The following is a 20,105-nucleotide window of genomic DNA, read 5'->3' as shown; positions in this document are numbered from 1 at the left end:
GAGTCACTGGAGGAAGTGATCAGGGCACGTCTAAGGCACTTTGTTCCTCAGGTTTTTGTAGATGAAAGACCGAACTGCCACTAGGGTACATGCTTCCATTTTAAAATGATATGAAAATACAAAACAGTATTTCCTGTTTCATTTTGGAAACAACACAAAATGAACCTAGCTATTTATCGCTTATGTTGCTTATGCTATTTAACATGCACCAAAGCATTGTAGCACACACTATTTACAAATCCCATCAAGGTGCATGCCTTATAAAATATATAACGCAGGCCAAATCTGAAACAAATGAGAAAAGTGATGCAGATGAGAAAACGAAATGAAATAAGTTGTATACAAAATGAAAAACAAAAATTAGTACGTCTTTCCGTGTATATCCCTACCAACCATACCTGCTGTGAACAGGCCTCATTATAGGAATGAGCGACATAGACTGCGGCCTCTGGTGCCAGGTTTTGACAGGCACAGGAGCATTGTCACCGCACCAAGGCCTCTGCCTCTGAGTTGAGGGTGCTTTGATCCAGCAACAGGTGCAGCAACTACTTTAAAAAGGAAATTCAGAGCTGAGCCTCCAGCTGTCTGCTGCATACTCCAAGCCCTACAGCAGCCTCACCTCTCGCCCGGTTTTCCATAATAATAGGAGGCTCATATTGGGGGGGGGGGGGGGGTGCGTGGCACCACAGGGCCTTAAGCGCATGACAGGAAGCTGGAAGTTCAGTGCTGAACATCTCCTTCAAGGTTGTTTCTGAGGCTGCCGCTCTAGCAATCGGCTCAGAGGTGAGGGGGAAGGGCCAGAGAGGCAAGAAAATGGACAGGACAGTGGCAAACTGGGGCCTCTCGCCCCTGCTTCTTTCACAACTCCTCATACTTCTGATGACTTTGGGGGTGAAATCGGATGGGAGTTAACTTAGTCTTGCTTTTCTTAGGGAATGCAATAGGGAAATCAGAATAAGTCCCAGCATGCAATGGGGTAAAACCAGGACTAATTCTAATTTTCTCCCCACCCTCCCACTATCTAGCTGCCTATTTAAATATAAATCCAGCTCTGGCTGTGAAATAGCTTGAGTTTATCTAAAAAAAAAAAAAAAAAAAAAGGATTGCATGCTTTTTGAAAGTCAGCCAACAAATTGCAGATGCTGCCTTTTTATTACACCGACCTGAATATAGAACTCTAATTCTCAACAGCTAGATGGAAACAGATTAGGTTAGTCCAACAGAAAGGTACCATCTGCAACTAATTTGCTAATTTATTTTTTTTTTTTTCCATTTTTCACCACAAGTTTGAAACTTGCAAGCAGAACAGAAGGCCATTCTGTACGCAACGTTCCTTGTAAGAAACAGAAAATACTTTCTCACCAGCAGATGGCGCCACCTGCTTACATTTCATAGCATGACCTGCATCCTGCAGGTGCAGGCAGTGGGAAGGTGCTTCGGTGTTGCATTTTCATTGTTTTCTGCAATAATCATTCCTCTGTAGCAGTACTATGACGTAGAGGGGACCAGCTTGACTCTGGAGCAGTGGAACGCTGGGAAAACGTACTGCGTGCAGGCCAGGGATCGTTATGGGGCTTCCTCTTGGAGCGACTGGAGTACCTGCAAGCATTCCATGTAGGTAGGAGAGTTTCGGATGTTACTGGTGAGGGCAGTGCGGCAGGCAGGCAGGGGAATCCTAGTCCAGTTCAATCAGCTGTGACTGATCTTGGATTTAATATTGTGGGCAAAATTTTCTTTTTTCCCCATTGAAAGTTACAAGCCCACTAGTGCTTTATACCCACAGGCCTGTAAGCCCATATTCAAAGGGAAAACTTCCCTGCAGAGTTTTCCATTGAAATTCAACCAGCAAACTCTGGGGGTACCTTTGGAGTTCTCACGCCTGCTATTTATACAGGTCAGGTCTGCAGGGAACAGTATAAGCGGAGATTTTAAAATCAAACCTCTGCATGTGAATTCCCTCCCTTGCGTCAGTGGTACCCCCTTTTCCCTGCAGGAGGCTCGGGCAAGGCAAGTTTCAGAAGCCCATTTTACATGGTTAAACCACAAGGTTCCCCTTGTGTAATTGCTCTAGTGCAATACAGAATTCCTCAGCATGGCTCAGGTTTATCAGAGTATTCACGCATTTCATTTATTTGAAGATGGGGCTGCTCCCTTGGGCGTAAGTGCAGCCTCTGTTATTTGCCTTGAAAATGATCCCAATGAATCAAAACGGCCTGCATTTGGAGATCCACGTGGAGGCACAAGCGGACGGGATTTATCAAATCCTCGTCCAGATTTCTGCTTGGATTTCTTCCAGATTCTTCCAGATTTCTTCCAGATTTCTGCACAGTGCTCGTCCTCCCCTCTCTGGCTCAGCGACCTAGTTGTAGTCATGCTAGAACCTTTGGCTCATCTCAAGCCTGTGCTAATCCCCCCCCTCTCACCCCCCCCCCCCCCCCCCCCCATCTGTACACTTTCCCGGGTTCTCAGCATCGGTACCTGCAGCCAGGGATCCTATGACTGAACCAAAAAAAGCCCATGCCCCTTCCTTGTCCACTTTACCTTTGGGTGCTTGTTTCTCTCCCCTGATTGTTTTACCCTGTCCACGTTTGCCTTCAGTGATTGGTCTGGCAGGAGTGTTTGGTAATTGCTAGGGATGTGCAGGCTGAATATTTTCATGGGGTTTTTTTTTTTTCATTTTTTTCAATTTTGTTTCATGTTAGCGTGGGCTATTTTGAAACAACGGGTAGTGTACTGAAAGTGAAATAGCATGCACTAAACTCTTCAAAGTAGCACCTCTAAAACATAACTAAAATGCACTTCCCCAGTTATTAGTTTTCAAAATTTTAGACTTTTGATGCTCCTAGATTTGTCACTTAAGGACAAATGGAGACATCTCAGCTGAAAGATCATCTTTAATATGTACCCAGGACCAACAGTGGAAGGCAGTGCTAGGAGGAGGTGTCACCTGGTTGGGGAAATTGCGGTATTACTTACTCTAAAGTAGGAGAGATGCTATCCTTGCAGGTCTGATGGGAAGCAGTGCACTGCTGGGGACATCTACTGCCTCCTAGTGCTCACACCGAACCATAGTACAGAGGTCTGATGGGATCATAGGTAATCCCACCTTTCTAATGCCCAGGAAAGGACACAAAGGGAAAGCTTATTAAAAACCCCAAACTCCAGTGTACTCATGTCTTTGCCGCCTGTCTAAGTGTCTCCTGTATTTTATTTCTACCAATGACAGGCATCAGGAGAAACCTAGGAGGCTGAAGTCATCTTTGGCAAGCAAAGGAACATGGTGAACAGCACATCAGCGTGGCACGGCCAACTCATGTCATGTGATAGTCTGATGCTAAGTCATGTGGCACAGTAAATCCAAGTCACGTGACGTGGTATGTAACTACCACACGTTCTCCCCCCTTAACAAGAGACTGGTCCCTTGCTTGGCTAGGAGTAGACCTATCCACCATGTTTTCTTCTTTGGACCTTACATTTCCTCTTTCTTTTCTTTTCTTTTTTTTTTTAAATGTTGTTGCCTACTTATTTATATTTATAGAGGTTGCCTTATTTTTTTTTTTTATAGAGATGTAATACACATTGTGCAAGTCCAGGTGACCCATGACTTGCTTGTAATACGAAAGAGACAGTTAGGGGAAGCCTGTGAGTATAAAACTTTGCACAAAGAGGAATGCTGATCAGCAGAGGTGTCTGAGGGCAAACATGTGCCTTAAATTTGTGAAAAATGTCAGTCTCTGCACATTATTTGCCCACAGAGACTTATTAAAAAATGAGTTTCCCCATTCGCTTCCAATGCAAAATATCTTTATGGAATAAGGCCACTAATATGAATCTTTTAAATGAAAAAATGGGGATATTTGTCCTTTTCACTGTATTTGCAACCACCCTCCTCCCCATGTTTTTTTTTTTTTAAAGCATGAATCTCTGCAGGACTGGCAAATTGAGCCTTTTTCCATCTTCTGTGCTGAAATTCTCCCATTAGGGTCCATGGTGAATAGTTTCACAAATATGCACATTTTTCACAATATTCGCTAACTATTCCCAGCACTAACATTTCACTGCTAGGCAAGCCAGTCACTCTTCAAGTTTGTCACAAGCTATTTTATGAAAGTTTTTCATTTTTTATGCAATATTGTTGTATAGATCATCTAGTATTTATAAGGTGCCAATAATTGGTATCTGCTACATTATTTTTTTTTTTATAATTCTATTTATTGGAAGAGAAAAATATTATTATGCTTTATTTTTTTAAAAGAAATTTCCATGTATGTGTGTGTAGCCAACGAGATATGGCTCTGTCTGAAAGTGTTAACTATTATATGAAGCAGCCGTGACAAGAAAGTATCCCACGATTGTCAAACATCAAATACAGTGACAAAAACCCATCTCAGTACATCAGATTAAAAGTTACTCTGTGCGCTAAAAGCATGATACAGAGTCAAAGGACCTGATCCAAACTGAGTGGATGTGTGTGTACTGCATCATCTGAAGTTCACCATCAGCTCAACACATCCCAGACAGAAAGGTCTGACTGCATCTGAATACTAATACGGATTTGATGGTTTAGAAAATCACAGTATGGCAACATGGAGCCCTTACCCTGAAAACACCAGATCTGCGACTCACGCCTGCAGTTTCTCTCAGCTCACTCTAAGCCTGCCAACTCCTGGAGGTTCTGTAGGATCTGGGTCTGTCTTTCTGTGGTGCTTGTATTAGCTCTGTAAGGTCAGCCAGTTTTTTCTGCCCTGGAGCTTCTACAGTTCCACCAACATCTGCCCACCCCTCCATAAACATCTGAAGAGTTACTCACATATCCGGATGACTCCTTAGCATGTTCTGAAAATGCCCTGACATCCAAAGCGCTGACCAACAGGTGAACCAACTTCAGAGGTGACCCGAAAAATAAGTTCTGTTGATTATAGCCCAACTGATGTGACCTAACTGACTGCAGCCTACAGCTACTGATTGTTATTGAAGGAACGACTTTTACTTTTGCTGTGCCTAATTTATTTGAACATCTGTTGATGGAAGATATGCAAATAAGTTAATAAAGAAGCAAATCAAAACATTTAATACACTTCTCATTTACCTTTTTTCTAACAGTTTTATGATCTGTGTATTTTTAATGGAAATGAAGGAGGTAAAGGTAGCAATACCATAAACCAGGTATAGAACAAACTGACTACATAATATGGAATATAGAACAAACCAACTACATAATATTAAAGCAAAATTTAAAGAAAAAGTTGCCAAGAGCTTACCATCATGCACTAGGATTTTTCTTGCAAACAAATGTGGACTTAAATCAACAGATTTGCGGTTTTAAAAGTATTTAACACAACAGGGATATATATTCAAATGCTACTTAGTCAGATAAATCAGTCTTATCCAGCTAAGTGGCTATAGCTGAATATCTAGCTATATTAATTGGCTGAATAACTCACTTATCTGGCTAAATAATTAGCCATACAGTTATGGGCGGGCAGTGAGCATAACTGGGTGGCGCTACCCTAAGTAGCGATATTGAGCCTTATCCAGTTATCAGATAAGTTAGATGCAGCCCATAGCAGGTTTAAAGTTAACCAGATAAGCTTATCCGGCTAACTTTAATACTTATCCAGCTAACTTACAATATTGTAATGCGCAACAGTTTTTAGGAAGGCATTATTTAGGAAAAATCTGTTTATTAAGTAAAGGCACAACATAGTCCATCAACAATTTATATCAACAACTTAACAACCATCTTCAAAATCAGACATCTTACATGATACAACATCAGCTAGTGAGAACTCCATGTCATCCCCTAACCCTTTCTAAAATCCACCTCCCACTTTCTAACCCCACAGAACAAAACCATGGATAGTTAATCATTCCAGCTTCAACAAATTAACAATTAAACTGAGAAGCCTAGATCAATGGGCACCAAATATCTAAAACCTCTTCCACCTCTTAGTAGGCTTGTTTAGAATAGATAATTTTTCCATGAGCAAGAGTTGATGCATTTAGATATGCATTGCTCTAAAGTAGAAGGATCTCTGCCCATCCACTGCACCAATATGCATTTTATATAGAACAGAGTTTCTCATCCCTCTCCTGGAGGCACACCTAGCCAGTTGGGTTTTTAGGATTGCTCAGCGGCACGCGCAAGCCCCAGGACGCACGTATGTCCCGAGGCTTTGAAAAAGGGGCGGGGAGGGGCGGGGCAGTGGGCGTGGTGCCGGCCCGGGGCGGTCTGGGGGCAGGACTGAGGCCTCTGGCACAGAGGCAGGCGTAACTCCTGAAACAAAGGTAGGGGGGATTTAGATAGGGCTGAGGGGTGGATTAGGTAGGGGAAGGGAGGGGAAGGTGGTGGGGGGGGGGGGAGTGGAAGGAAAGTTCCCTCTGAGGCTGGGTAGCTCGCACAAATGTACCCCGCGTGCGCTCATTTAAAAATCTGCCCCATAGAGAAAAGGCAACATCTTGGAAACAGATAATAGTAGCCACTGGCAGAGAAAGCAATAGTCTTCAAAGCTGAAGCCTTCTGCAACCTTGTAAAAAGTCCCTCTGTACTGCTGCCGGTGACAGGAATGTGTAATTCTGCCTATCCTGATACAATATTCCTTGCGCATAATAACATTGCCAAAGGGGTTACATCAACATCTGTGCTCTGTAAAACAGACCAGCCCGGAGAGTGTGGGAAAGGGCAGGAATTCAGAGAGATTTTAGATGCTGCCTGCCATACATATAATAAATTCAAAGATTTGTGAGGCATCCACTTTAACCTTGCACTGAAATGTAACTGCAAGGGAACTTTTAAGGAGAACGTGACAGTAAAATTATAATGTTAAGAAGAAATAAAAAGAGAGAATTGAAAGAGGAGAATTTGCACGTCTCCATGTGGCAACAGGCAGGCTGCCATGAGCTTAGCTAACTACTTGCGATCCCATCTAAACCCGAACTGGCAAATTCTGCTTTGTACATTAGCACAACTGGCCCTTAGAGCACAGGATAATCTTCCTTCTGCCAGCAAAGATCGCTGATGCAGATCAGGCAGGACGGACAAATACAGGTCTAGGAAGCAAGGCATGATTTATGTATTTGTTTATTTAAAGGATTTATTACTTGCATTCTACAAAACATCAAAGCCGGGTGCAATGAAACATTCATAAAATATAAGAATCACATAAATATGAACGTAAAGGTAGACATGTACAGACAAACCAATTAAACATACTAAAACCAAGAACTACCAAGAAGTTCTGTGTAGCTGGGGAAACTAACACTAGCGACTGCTAGCATCAACAGAGAAGTGGAACGTGAACAGCAGGAAAGAACAAATTAATCAGAGAGGATAATTATTCAGGGAGGCTGGAAGCCTCGCAGAGTAAATAGGTTCTTAATTCCTATCTAAACTGCGCCAGGTCTGACATTAAGCAAAGGAGTTCGGGAAGCAAATCGCACAACCCTGAGCCTGCCACTCAGAAGGCTTCATCATGGGTCCCGATTAAACATGCAAGCTGAGGAGAAGATACTTCTAAAAAAAAAAAAAAATCCCCAACCCTTATTGACTGACCTGAGCGAACAAGATGGTTTATATATCTGCAATATAGAATTAATCCATAAACTAGAAGGATTATGAATCAGCTAATGGATTAATGTAAGGATTTTAAATTGAACTTGCTAATGTACAGGCAGCCGATGCAAACTATCTGCAAAGTACAGGAGAACTATGCTCATCAATAGCTGTCCCAGTCAAAATGCGTGCCACCCAATTCTGCACCATCTGCAACGCTCTCAACGAATTGACCAAGGAAAAGAGAATTATACTAATTGACTGTGGGAAAGATTAATGCCGTAATGTGGCATGGAAATCGTCAGAACTCAACAAAAGTTGTAATCTGAACAGCTTCAAGGAAGCTGAAGAAAGAACAGCTTTTATATGTGGGTGCATTCAGAGATCCGTGTCTAAAATAACACCCAAATTTCTTGCTTGCGATTTTATAAATAAAAGGTGACTCTTATATGAAAAATTTGAGGCAACATCTGCAGAAAGAAATCTGTAATCCGGTTTTCTCTATATTCAAAACTAATTTATTTTGGTGAAGGCACTGTTTGAAAGTAGAGGGACAAATAGTCAAAAACTTGAAAGCTGTAGGCCAAGACGAAGTAACAGGAATAAAAAAAATTGTATGTCATCTGCATAAAATGTATAAATTACTCCCAAACTCATGAGCAATTTACACAGTAGAGCAAGGTAGATGCTGAAGATGGCTGCAGATAATGTGGAGCCTTGAGGAACACCTGTAACAATTTGTAGCCAAATAGAGGTGACCATTGAAACCATTCGGTCAGATAGGATGTGAGCCAAACTAAAAAGGTGCCCCTATTCTGACTTCAGCTAAACGAGAAATCAGGATATGATGATTAAAGGTATTTACATCTCATGCACCCCTAGGTGCAAGATCTTCAGCATCTTTGCCCCACTGGTGGAAGAGCCGAGTGCTGGGGAGTGAGGAAAGGGAAGTTCCCATGGTGCCCTGCATGGTGCAGGTGCCCCTATGCAGATGTTTACTGTGTCTGGTGGGAAATCCAGTCCTGTTAGTAAGGAGTATTGTTAGGAATAGCACAGTGGGATTGTGGGATAAATTGCCGCTTCAGCTTAGGGAAGAAACTAATTTGTTATGGTTTAGAAAACGTTTGAAGACCTGGCTGATGTAAATTGATGGTTAAATGGGAATGGTATTGTATATGAGGGTAAGGCATTTTCTGCTTATGGTTTTATTGTTTTTTATTGATTGTTTTATTAATTTTATGTGATACATATATTTTTTTTGTTTGTTGTACATCACTTTCAGCAATTTTTATCTGGAAAGTGATTGATAATTATTAATAAAAGGAAATGAAGCCAGACATCAAATAGGATCTGCAATATTACAAAAGGCAGAGAAAAAGTGCAGACCTGATGGGCTTTGCATTCATTATCCAATACTGTGCTCTGTTTCTATGAATGGGAGGGGCAGGAGTAAGAGAAAATGTACAGTGCCACACATTGCTATGTGGAAGGAGATGGGTTTGATTCCGAGCTCATGTCTTCTGATCCTTGGGTCAGCTGGGTATGGCAAGGCATACCCAGCAATCCCTGGGAGAGGCAGGAAAGTGAGTCATGGTCATCTCACAATGCTCTCCTTGCGAATCAAATGTTAGCACAAAGTTGATAAGTTGATGAACTCCACATTAAATTGTCTGTCCCTCCCGACACAGCCGGGTTTGGCGAAACACGGGTCCATGTCGGGGGACCCTGTTTTAATATCTGTGCTGTCTCAAGCAATGGAGTTGCCATTGAAAAATAAAAAGATATCTTTCATTAAATTCATTTAAAGCTGCGGGGACTTATTGAATCTTCTGCATCTCCCTGGATGTTGGTATTATTTATATTGGAGTGCAGCTCTTTGCTCCTGCATTGTGTTGTGGACATCTCACAATGCTGACATCTAGTGGCCAGATTTAGTATCCACAACTGCAGGGTTCTGGAAGAAGCAGGAGGATGGCTCCTGACCAACAAATAAGTTGGGAGGGGATAGAAAACTGGGGAAGAAGTCCCTGAGCAGTTGTGAGAAAAACTGCCAGGTCAAACAAAAAAATGTATAAACTAATAGGAATAAAGTCTCTAAAATTCAAATAGCATACAGAGAGTAATTCTATTTTTGCTCTCTCCCTTCTTGCTTGTAGAAAGTGAGACCTGTTATATAAAAAAAGAAAGCTCAGATACCTAATAAATCTGATCACTGAGCTTAAATGGCATTTTTGGGGGAACTCATGCATGAGTTGCCCTGCATGAATGACACCTTAAGCCTAACATGGTCAAGATGGAACTTCTTGTCTTGTCACCCCAAACGCACTTCTCCTCTTCCTTCTTTTTATGTCTTTGTGTATGGTGCTTTTATCCTACCGGTTCCCTTGGCCCATAACCTTGGGGTCATTTTTTATGCCTCTTTCTTTCTCGTCACATACCCAAAACACTGCCAAAGTATGTCATTTCTTCTATAACATCACTAAAATCCATCCATTCCTTTCTGAGCTTGTTGCCAAGATTCTCATCCAATCTCCTGTTACCTTCCACTTAGATTCCTGCAACTTAATCTTCATGGCCCTCCCACTGAACCATTTTTCTCCACTGCAATCCGTTCAAATTTCAGCTGCACAATTTATCTTTCTTCAGCATCACTATGACTTAGTAACATCGTAATGACTGCAGAAAAAGATAAATAGTCCATCCAGTCTGTCGCACCATTCAGGTTATTCCCATGTTTCTGATAAGGGTAGTAACTGCCGCTCCGTGCAGGTTACCCCCAAGCCTTATGTTAGGTGTAGTTATCAAGCAACTGTCAAACCTATAATAAAATGTCTGCTAGCAACATTTTTGCAGGGTGAGTAGCCTTTTTGATAATTCATACAATGCTGCTGCTTGAACGTGCTTGCTTTTGGACTTGACTGTAGAAGCAGTCCTGCGCTTTTTCTCTAATGTCTGTGTATCGGTACCCTGGACCATAAAGGTCAGGGCCCAGCATTGGCTGTCATCTGAATCCAATTCCCTCTCCCCTCCCCCACTGTCAAAGTGGAGATTGATGCTGCAGTTGCATCAAAATCTTGTAAGCTAATTGGTTAAGGGTAGTAGACTTTAACATACATGTAGACAAAACACTAAAACTATAGCATATGAAAGCTTTTTAGATACAATGGAAGCAATGGGATGATCACAATTTGTAACAAACCCCACTCGTAAAGCTGGACATATCCTTTGCCTAATATTTGCCAATTACATTAATTGCATAATAAATACATCTCACACAATTTTGCCCTGGTCTGACCATTAGCTAATTAAAACAAAAATAACCCTCCTCAACACAAAACAAACAAATTCAAAGAATAATCAAACTTTCACCTTCGGAAGAAAGATTGAACCTGAAATACTTGAAAAATCAATTTAAAATAAGCTGCTTTTAATCAAGACAATGCCGCCTCAGCTTTTGACTCTTGGGATAAAATCGTCAATGGGAAAGCAGATACCCTAAGCCCAGTTCAGATAAAAACATTCCAAAAAGAACGGAATAACTCAAAACATAAGAAACCATGGTAGAGCGATGAGATTAGACACACTAAACACACTGAGAAAAACAAAGAAACAATGGTGAAAATACCCATCTGCAGAATCTCTAGGAAAATACAGATCACTCCTAATGAAATACTGTGCACAAATCAATAAAGCAAAAAAGGATTACGATGCTAAACAGATCCATGGTGTGATATTTAATTCCAAATTACTCCTTGAAACAGTCAAAAATGTAATCAAAGATTCATCTTCCTCCATCTCGAATAACTACTACTTTTCAAAGAATTCTTACAATGAATATGCCACTTCCTTATTAGATAAAATCTATAGGTTAAAAACTCAATTCCCCTCTTTCTCGACAACAAAAGAAACTGAAGAGAAACATGAGCAAGCAAAATGGAATACATTCAACATAGTAACTAAACTCGAAATTAACCAAATCATTACAAGAATTAAGCCTGCTATATACCTGCTGGACCCAATCCCAACAAGTTCCCTGAAAATAGTACACAGCGTAATTACCCTGACAATAACAACCATAATCAACCACTCACTATCAGAAGGATTGGTCCCTGCTAGGGCAAAAGAAGCAGTGACCAAACCAATTCTAAAAAATAAATCTGGCAGAATTGATGATTGGGACAACTATTGACCAATATCCAACTTGCCTTTATTGCAACTGTCCTAGAAAAAGCAGTGTTATATCAATTAGAAAACCACCTAGAAGACAATAATATTCTACATACAAACCAATTTGGATTCAGAAAAAAACGCTCAACAGAAACTTTACTCATTTCTTTAATGGACCCTGTACTACAAGGGTTTGACAATGACGAATCTCGTTTCCAAGGATCTATTGAAAAGATCCTTTAGCTGACCCACCAGCACATCTCTGAGCTCTCTCAGTATTCTGGGATGTACCTCATCAGGCCCCATAGCCTTGTCAACTTTCACTTTTCCTAGCTCTTCCCATACATTCTTTTCTGTAAATGGAGTTTTGTCTACCCCACTCCCATCTACAGTCTTTTCCAGGGTTGTCTTTAGTGAATAGCAAACTGAAGTATTTGTTTAATATTTCTACCATTTCCTCCTCTCTCTCTCTCCACACATTGCCTCTTGTCAGCTTTCAATTTCACTATGGGCCTCCCATCTAACCCCTCTTCTCAAGTTACTATATTGGCTCCTCATTTGGTTTTGCATACAGTTCAAGATTCTCTTATTACTTGCCTACAAGTGCATTCACTCCCAGATCTTCATTATCTACCTTCTCTTCTCTCTCCCTACACACTTCCTCATGAACTCTAGTCTTTGGGCAAGTCAATCTTATCTCCTCCACCACCAACTCCTGAATCTGTGTTTTCCACTTTACTGCATCGTATGCCTAGAATAGATTCCCTGAATAGGTGCATCATGCCGCTCTCTGGCCATCAAGTCTAATCTATAAACTCATTTTCTTCAGGTTGCTTTTAAATCATAAACATTTTTGTATAATAAATACACATCCCATAGACTCATTTGTCATGTATGTTTGTCTTGACTAGATTGTAAACTCCATGGAGCAGGAACTGTCTCTCATATGTATTTGTAAATCATTACATATGTCTAGTAGCTCTTTAACTATTATAAATAGTAGTAGTAGTAAGAATAGGAGCATATGGTGACTATCAAATGTTACACTTATAACTTTTCTGAATCAATGGGTTGAGCAAATACACACAATTACTCCCATCATCAGCACTGTGAAGGCTAAGCTAGTTTTAATGTCTCACAGAAACATGCAGTCATGCAATGCTTGACCTGGGGTTGAAGCAATGACTTCCACCTTAAGCATTTTCACATGATTTACAAAATGAATGCTATTGAACATATTCTGTTTATGAAGCAAAATGGGTTGACCTGGTAGCTCAGTGCACTGTTGTGTGGAAGACCCACGTTTAATTCCCAGGCTCAGCTTCAGCTACCCGGGTTGGTCAGAGCTTGGGGTAAAGCATTCTCAGCCCCTGGGAGGACATGAGTCCCAGCTATTGCTCAATGGAGATACCTACTGGCTAGAACTAGGGTGTATGTATATTGGGGTCCATCCGGAGGGATCCTTGCTTTATGGCTCCCAGTTAAGAATCGTCACTGCAGTGGCCAGGCTAAGTGGAAGGGGTGGGCACTTGAATTTTTTAAATTTTGTTAATGGTTTATTTTGTTTTGTTTTGTTTATTTGACAAAACAAAAGAAAAACCAAAACAGAAATTCCCTTTCTTCACCAAAAAAAACCCCAGTGCCACCAAAATTTAAAAATTCAAGGCCCCCATCCCCACACAGGGCCTGCCTTCACCCTCCCCTCTAGACACATTTAACCCCATCTGTGGGGTCCCCAAATGGGATGATCCTCAATATTTCAAAATGGCACTGTCAGGACCTGGGTCCAGTGGTATCTTGAGCAGAAAGCCCAAAATGGCAGTAGGAAACCACCAGGCCAAAAATACAATAAAAACTAGGAAGAAAATTTTAAAATTAAACTTCTCATCACACTGGAGTTTTTAATTTTAATATATTGTCTTTTAATTTAAGCATAAAAGAACAATTGATCAATGCCACATAATGAGTCATCATGTCACAGCCATTTCTGGGGGAGGGGGGGGGTTCAAATTAAAATTATTGAGGACTGCAAACCATCGGGTTTTCAGGATATCCCAAATGTAAATGCATGAGGTATATTATTTGCATGCATTGTTGGTGCTCAGATGAGCTCCGCTCTGAGAAGGAATATACAAAGGTGTCTGGACATCTCTTCTGTGGAGATGACAGAACCGTCCCTAGGAATAGAAATGCTGAGTTTGCTGGTACTTTTAACCTCCCTTCATCTTTCCTCTCCTCGGAGAATGGGCCTTGTTGCGGAAAACACTGCTGTGAATAATTTCCACAGAGAGCAGCTTGAACTCATCCTCCCGGGGCCACACGTTTTGGTTCAGTGGAGTTCTGAGCAGCTCCTAGTGAAGGAGCTCGGTGTCAACAGAATTAATGAAGCATCGTTGCTGAGTGATGGGAGAACACAGAGCCTGCCTTTTTTTTTTTTCCTCTCACCCAGAGACTGCTCCTGTACGGACCCATATGGAGACCAGCGAAGCAATGCAATATTTATTGCCCCGTTTGCAAATCTCGTCACAAGGCACCGCTTGGTTGAATAGAAATTTGTGAGCTAGAAACACTAAATGCACCTCTTAGTAGTTAAGAGATGAAACCCTTTTTTTTGGCTATATTTTTTTTTAATGCAGCATACAATAAATCATTGCTATAGGCAGACCATGCATAATAGGTAATTTTGAGAGTTATGCAGGGCAGTTGTTGTGAGCACAATAAGAAAAGAAACAAATAAGGTCATTATTATGCTCACAATTTCCCTGCATAATTCTCAGAATTATTTATATGCACGGTCTACATATACCTATGACTTTTTCTATACTGCTGGGCACCAAACAGAGCATATCGAGTGACTTAATGGCTCTGGGAGACAGGGTAAAGTAGATAGATGCACAGGCTGGTATTCTTCTCAATCCTCCTAGTCAAGTATAAAGGCCCAGGCAGGAAATCTCGCATTCTGGAAATGAATAAATGGCTGCCTAGATGATGTTGATGAGAACATTTTGGCTTCCTGGACCATGGGATGGTGTTTCAAGGATTACTGAGCACCGGTGGGGTACACCTGTCAAATAAGGGGTAGAGGAAGCAGAGCTGACAAGACAGGCCATATGGTATTTTTCTGTCATTAGGTTTCTATGATTCTAACTTTGTTTATTGTAGAAGAAGCTATGATCTTTTAAATTTATGTCAGGGAGGATCTTAAAGAATAAAATACAATAACATATATTCCTATTTGTGAGGAACAGAAAAATTTTTTAATAATCAAAAAATATCTTTTATTCTATTTTTATTTATGCCATCATTTTAGTACAAAAGTGCAAACAAAAATATAAGTTCACAATTCATTAAAACCACTTTTCAAAGAACTTTTTTTAAAGCAGAGCCAAGAATCTGAATAATGTCCATCTCATCCTTACAGGACAATATCTTAAAGATATCAATCTTCAGACCATGATGACCATTCCAAACCTTCTTCTATTATATACATATTGGTGTGACAGATAAATATGCAAGATCTGTAAGTAAAAGAAAAAGAAAGAGAAGGCCTTAAGGAATTGTCCAAGAACTTGTATATTTTTCAGATACATCTTTTAAAATATATTAACAATGCTGAATTTTAATCTTCATGAACTGGTGATACTTGCTACGCTAGGCCAGCATTTTTGTGTGCAGTGTTTAGCCCGACTGAACTTTACCCTAGCGTAGCAAGTATCACCAATTCATGGATGGCAGAAAAATACCATAAGCCGTTCTTCTCTGCCCACCCACACCAACTGGTCAGCTCTACTACCTCTACCCATGAACCAGCTGTGCTGATTCTTCTCGCGTGTCCCTCTGATTCATGTAAGGTATGGAAATAGCACAAACAACTGAAAGGGAGGGGGGGGGGGGTGCAAGGTCCCAAAAGGCTTTAATGATTTTAATGAAAGGGGAGAGGTGGGGGGGGGACGGAAGCCACCCTATGAGGTGTACATCTTTTATACCAAAGTGCATAACAATACGTAGGTTCAAAGAAAGAAAACTCAGGAGTAAGACCCAATAAAGGAAGCAGGAGTACCAGGAAACTGGCACGTTCATGGTTCATATTTTGAATAACTGAGTTAGTATCGATGCCTGAAATATTGCTTCTTCTCTGAAGAATTCAATACAAGAAATGGGGGAATTCTACTGCTTTTCATTGCTATCCCTGCCAAATAATCCTCTTATGATATGAGTTTCTTTTTTTTTTTTTGGCAACTGCTGTTGCTTTAAATTGTATTTGCTTTCATTTTTATTTTTCCAAACCGCAGCAAGGAAGGTTTAACCGAGCTGAACGAACGCTGCTTGAGCCGGAGTTGCCCCCCTGCCCTCAGGAGCCCTCGCTGGGGCTGTGGACTCCATGCCCCTGGCAGTGGAGTCAGAAGGTGGGGGCCCCGCTGCCCGCACTCGCGGTCTGAGCTGCGTGCACTCGAGCAGTGAGCGCAGGCGCAGAGGGCGGCTATGCTTGGGTAAGCATGTGGAAATGTAAAAGGGGGCACAATTGCAGGGCAATTTTCCCACACCGGGTAACCATTCACTGCATAGCGTGATTGTTGTTGTAAGCCTCCCAGACTGAGATGCAAGGAATGCTTTTACATGGATTTACCTTTGTGCAGAAGGAACTGGAGAAAAGGCTCCCCTCCCCCCCCCCCCCCGGTGCTAGGGCCTGATGGGAAAAGGGGTCTGCATTTGAATGAGTCAGACTGCGAAAGGGCAGTCCCCTTCCCCCCCCCCCCTCGGCCCCCTTCAGAGGGTGACTCTGCGAGCCCCTCTGGGACATGCCAGAACCTCAGTGTTCTGAACTTTTTCACTGGAGGCTAGAAGGGGGTTAGACCCAGATACTGACCTCAGCTAACTCTAAGCCACTAGAAACACCCAGCCCTGGTTTATAAACTTCCAGTCCTCAGCGTTTTTAACCAAAGGTTTGGTGAAGGGCCCTAACTAGAGGTGGGCGAAAGAGTAAGCTCAGCTGCCCAGGAGGCAAAAGTCCTTATGGCTGGGGTGAGGGGAAAAGAGAAGAAAAATAACTTAATGGTGGCACAAGCAACCTGCTGCTCCCTTGCCAAAAAAATGAAGAAACAGTTCAGCAGGTTGTGGGCGCAAATGACCACAACATTATTTAATAATATTTACACTGTGATGCAATCTAATGCATAAATGTTTCCTATGTGATCTAATTCAATTATCATACACTACATAACAGAAATATGTCTGCCATCATAATTTCACATGACAATTATGTCTCCTTTTCATCTGCCTTCCGCTCAGGTTCACCTTATAATCTGACCAATGATCAAAGCCCTTAAGGTCAATCCCCTGGAGCTACTAGCCCACCTTCATGGCCCCCCCCCCCCCCCAGCTACATGGGTCTCCCTAGACATGATTGTTAATGATTCGCTCGAGGAGGGGTGATGTATTCTTGAGGTCCATAGCCGAAGCATCTCGGCCTGCAGCATAGCAAGGCCATATCTATCGTGACTGGCACTTCACAACCTGTGGCAGCAAAAGGCCATGTCCACCCTGACTGGCACTTCACAACTTGTGGCATTGCAAGGCCTACGCTTTTTAGCTCCTATGTCTAATCCCCGGGCCCTGGCCCAGTTGTAGGATGAACCTATGGCAGCAAAGCTCATAGGAGTCCTGGGTGGACGCAGTGGGCTCTACTGATGTCCTGGGTGACTCGCCTTCTGTGCTGATGTTATGGGTACAAACAGGTTCCCTGCCACCCCACTCTGAGCTGTAATAACATCCCCTCCTTCCTTGCAAAAACACACCTGCTCTTGAAACATAATGCCTCATCAATCCTGGCCTCATCACAGAAGAAAAAAGGCCCTGACTATGCCAGTGAGCACTTTCAACTCCGCCTCCAATCTGCCCCTGATTGGCTGGCCAACCTGTTGCTGTCCCAATCCCTTCCCCCATCTAAATGAATGCTTTGTGCCGGCAGGAAGGCAAATAAAGGAGGTCAGAAGGGGGGAATGGGTACCACAAGATGCAAGGCGGGGCCTTGACCCTTCTATGGACCACCTGGTTTGCAGAAATGCAAGTGCAGACTCGCAATGAATAAAAAGTCAGGCAGTGTGCTTCTCTCCTTTTATTATCTGGGTTGGTGGAGTGAGAGAAGGAAAAAGGACTGGGATCAGAGTGAAGAAGCTAGTGGGATAGATGAGTGCAGAGCAGAGTGTTCCAAGTGCTAAAAATGCCTAGATCCACCTCTGGATTGTTGCATGGCCTAGTTTTCATAGTGCCAACACCTTCTTTATTTATTTATTTAATTTATTTATTTAACACTTTTCTATACCGACCTTCATGAAAAAATTTCATATCAGATCGGTTTACATGTAACAAAGGGTATAACTTAAACAAGAACAATTCACTAGAAGCGGAAGTTACATATAACAAGGGTAGTTAACTTGGAGGCTAGGCTAGTCAGAGGTATAGGACAGTGTAACTGAAGAGAACTAGAAAAGGCAATGAAACAAAAGAAACAGCGGCTTAATTATAATGTCTAAACATAGCGGGGCGTTAGCCGGTAAAGCAGAGTCCTGTCCGGTTGACAATTAATGGCTTAGAAAGTTAGGGGAAGGCCTGGAGGAAGAGCCAGGTCTTAAGTTTTTTGCGGAAAGTTCGAAGGCAAGGTTCTAGTCTGAGGTCAGTGGGCATATTGTTCCAGATAGTTGGACCTGCCGTAGAGAATGCTCGTTCTTTGGTGTATGATAGTCGCGTGGCTTTTGTTGGGGGAACTTGCAGGGTACCTTTGTACGCTTCTCTTATAGGTCTTGAGGATGAATATAATTTGAGAGGAATCTGGAGGTCTAGTTGTTGCTGATTGTATATGGTTTTAAATCACTACTAGTTATACTATTCCTTAGCATTCTGGGACTTACCATCCTGCTTTGTCAATGTCCTGTGGATTCCAGAATGCTTTGTGTTGGGTGTTTGAAAAATCAGGACTGGGCTCAGTATCCCTGATGGAGTGGCATTAGTTGATAGGCCTGGATCGGGAGACCACCTGCCTCCAAATCAGATAAAGATCATGAAAGTCAGACTTGATTTTCATTCTATTTCTATTCCAAAACATTCTGGAAATGGAAAAACCTGGACTTGATCATCCACCGACCTGGAGCCAGGTGGCCACCTGGAGCAGCAATTCCTGATCTGTTAATGCTACAACGATTTCATAAGACTCACATAATAGCTGTAATTAATTAGGAGCCCAGCACAAAAAGTGAAATAACACCAACCATTTTGAAGACATTTTATACTATGAATGTCATGACAGTAAAATTTAATCTGCTGATCCTGGATCAAATATTTTTGGACACACAGATAAGACAATCATGATGAAAGTTGATCATTCTTGACTGCGAGAAACAACCAGAACTGATCATTAATTTTAAGGTACCAAAACATCATAGGCCTGACAATCCTGTGTTCTCCTTTTGGTTCTTCTAAAGGGACATTATCTTGTAACTCATCCATTGGAACCCAAGATTTTTGTCTCCTGCCTTCATGCCGAAATGTTCTACCCAACATCAGGAAACAGAAATAAAATGGACTTCGATAGAAAATTACCTCAGTGCTGTTTCTTTAAATTATGTATAAACCCTGGGCTGATAGTCCTGGACAAGGTCCCGTACCTCAAATGCAGTTTCTTAAAGTTCAGTCATTCCAAGTTGTTACATTATCCAAGTGTTCATTATTCCCTGAGTGGGGTGAAGAATTATCTTCTAGGCCCTATGTATTGCTTCAAGTCAAATCCCAATTTAAAGTTCATTGTAAAGAGCACTGATGATCACTCAAGAGTAGATAGCAGCAGTAAAGCATGCTGGAAGCATTGGGTGGTTTCCAACATAACTTTTACTGATAACTTTTGTAGCTGATAGAAAAGTTCTTTACAGCTTTTTCTTTTTCAGAATATGTTACAAATTTAGTTCTTGAATATATTTGTGACCTTTTCTCTTTCAATCAAGTTGTATTCTTGGCAACTTCCAGTTCCAATTAAGTGAATTTCTCTTTCTTTCCCCATCAATATGGGTAGATAGTAAGATCCTTCTCAGTTGATAAAGAATAGTAAATCTAATCATATTCCATAGTCAATGTCTCAATTTCTCCTACCTCTCTTGTAGTCCTTCTCACCCAAGGCAGCATGGATTCACCTGGGGAAGGTCCTCTCAGACAAATCTGATTGATTTTTTTGATTGGGTGACTAGAGAACTGGATGGAGGAAGAGCACTTGATGTCATCTACTTGGATTTCAGAAAAGCTTTTGATACAGTCTCGCATAGGAGGCTTGTGAATAAAATGAGAGCGCCAAGGTGGTGGCATGGATTACAAACTGGTTGACCGATAGGAGATAGTGTGT

General features: G+C 41.7%; 1 protein-coding gene across 2 annotated transcripts in view; it reads left to right on the top strand.

The window, feature by feature from the left end:
• The window catches only part of IL12B (interleukin 12B), a 131,496-nt gene extending 126,423 nt beyond the window's left edge, over window positions 1–5,073 (top strand). The window contains exons 9-10 of one of the 2 annotated variants that reach the window (XM_029583782.1): window positions 1,484–1,614; window positions 3,227–5,073. In XM_029583782.1, coding sequence (XP_029439642.1) covers window positions 1,484–1,614; window positions 3,227–3,284 — 189 coding nt within the window. In that variant the 3' untranslated portion in view covers window positions 3,285–5,073. Of the gene's footprint in view, window positions 1–1,483; window positions 1,619–3,226 lie in introns of both variants that reach the window. The other variant, XM_029583783.1, reaches the window with a different exon arrangement.
• Window positions 5,074–20,105: the final 15,032 nt, after the last annotated feature.

This window comes from Rhinatrema bivittatum, chromosome 18 (assembly GCF_901001135.1).
Source record: "Rhinatrema bivittatum chromosome 18, aRhiBiv1.1, whole genome shotgun sequence".
NCBI lineage: Eukaryota > Metazoa > Chordata > Amphibia > Gymnophiona > Rhinatrematidae > Rhinatrema > Rhinatrema bivittatum.
Note: the sequence above shows the minus strand (reverse complement) of the source record. Positions and strands in the feature narration are given on the sequence as shown.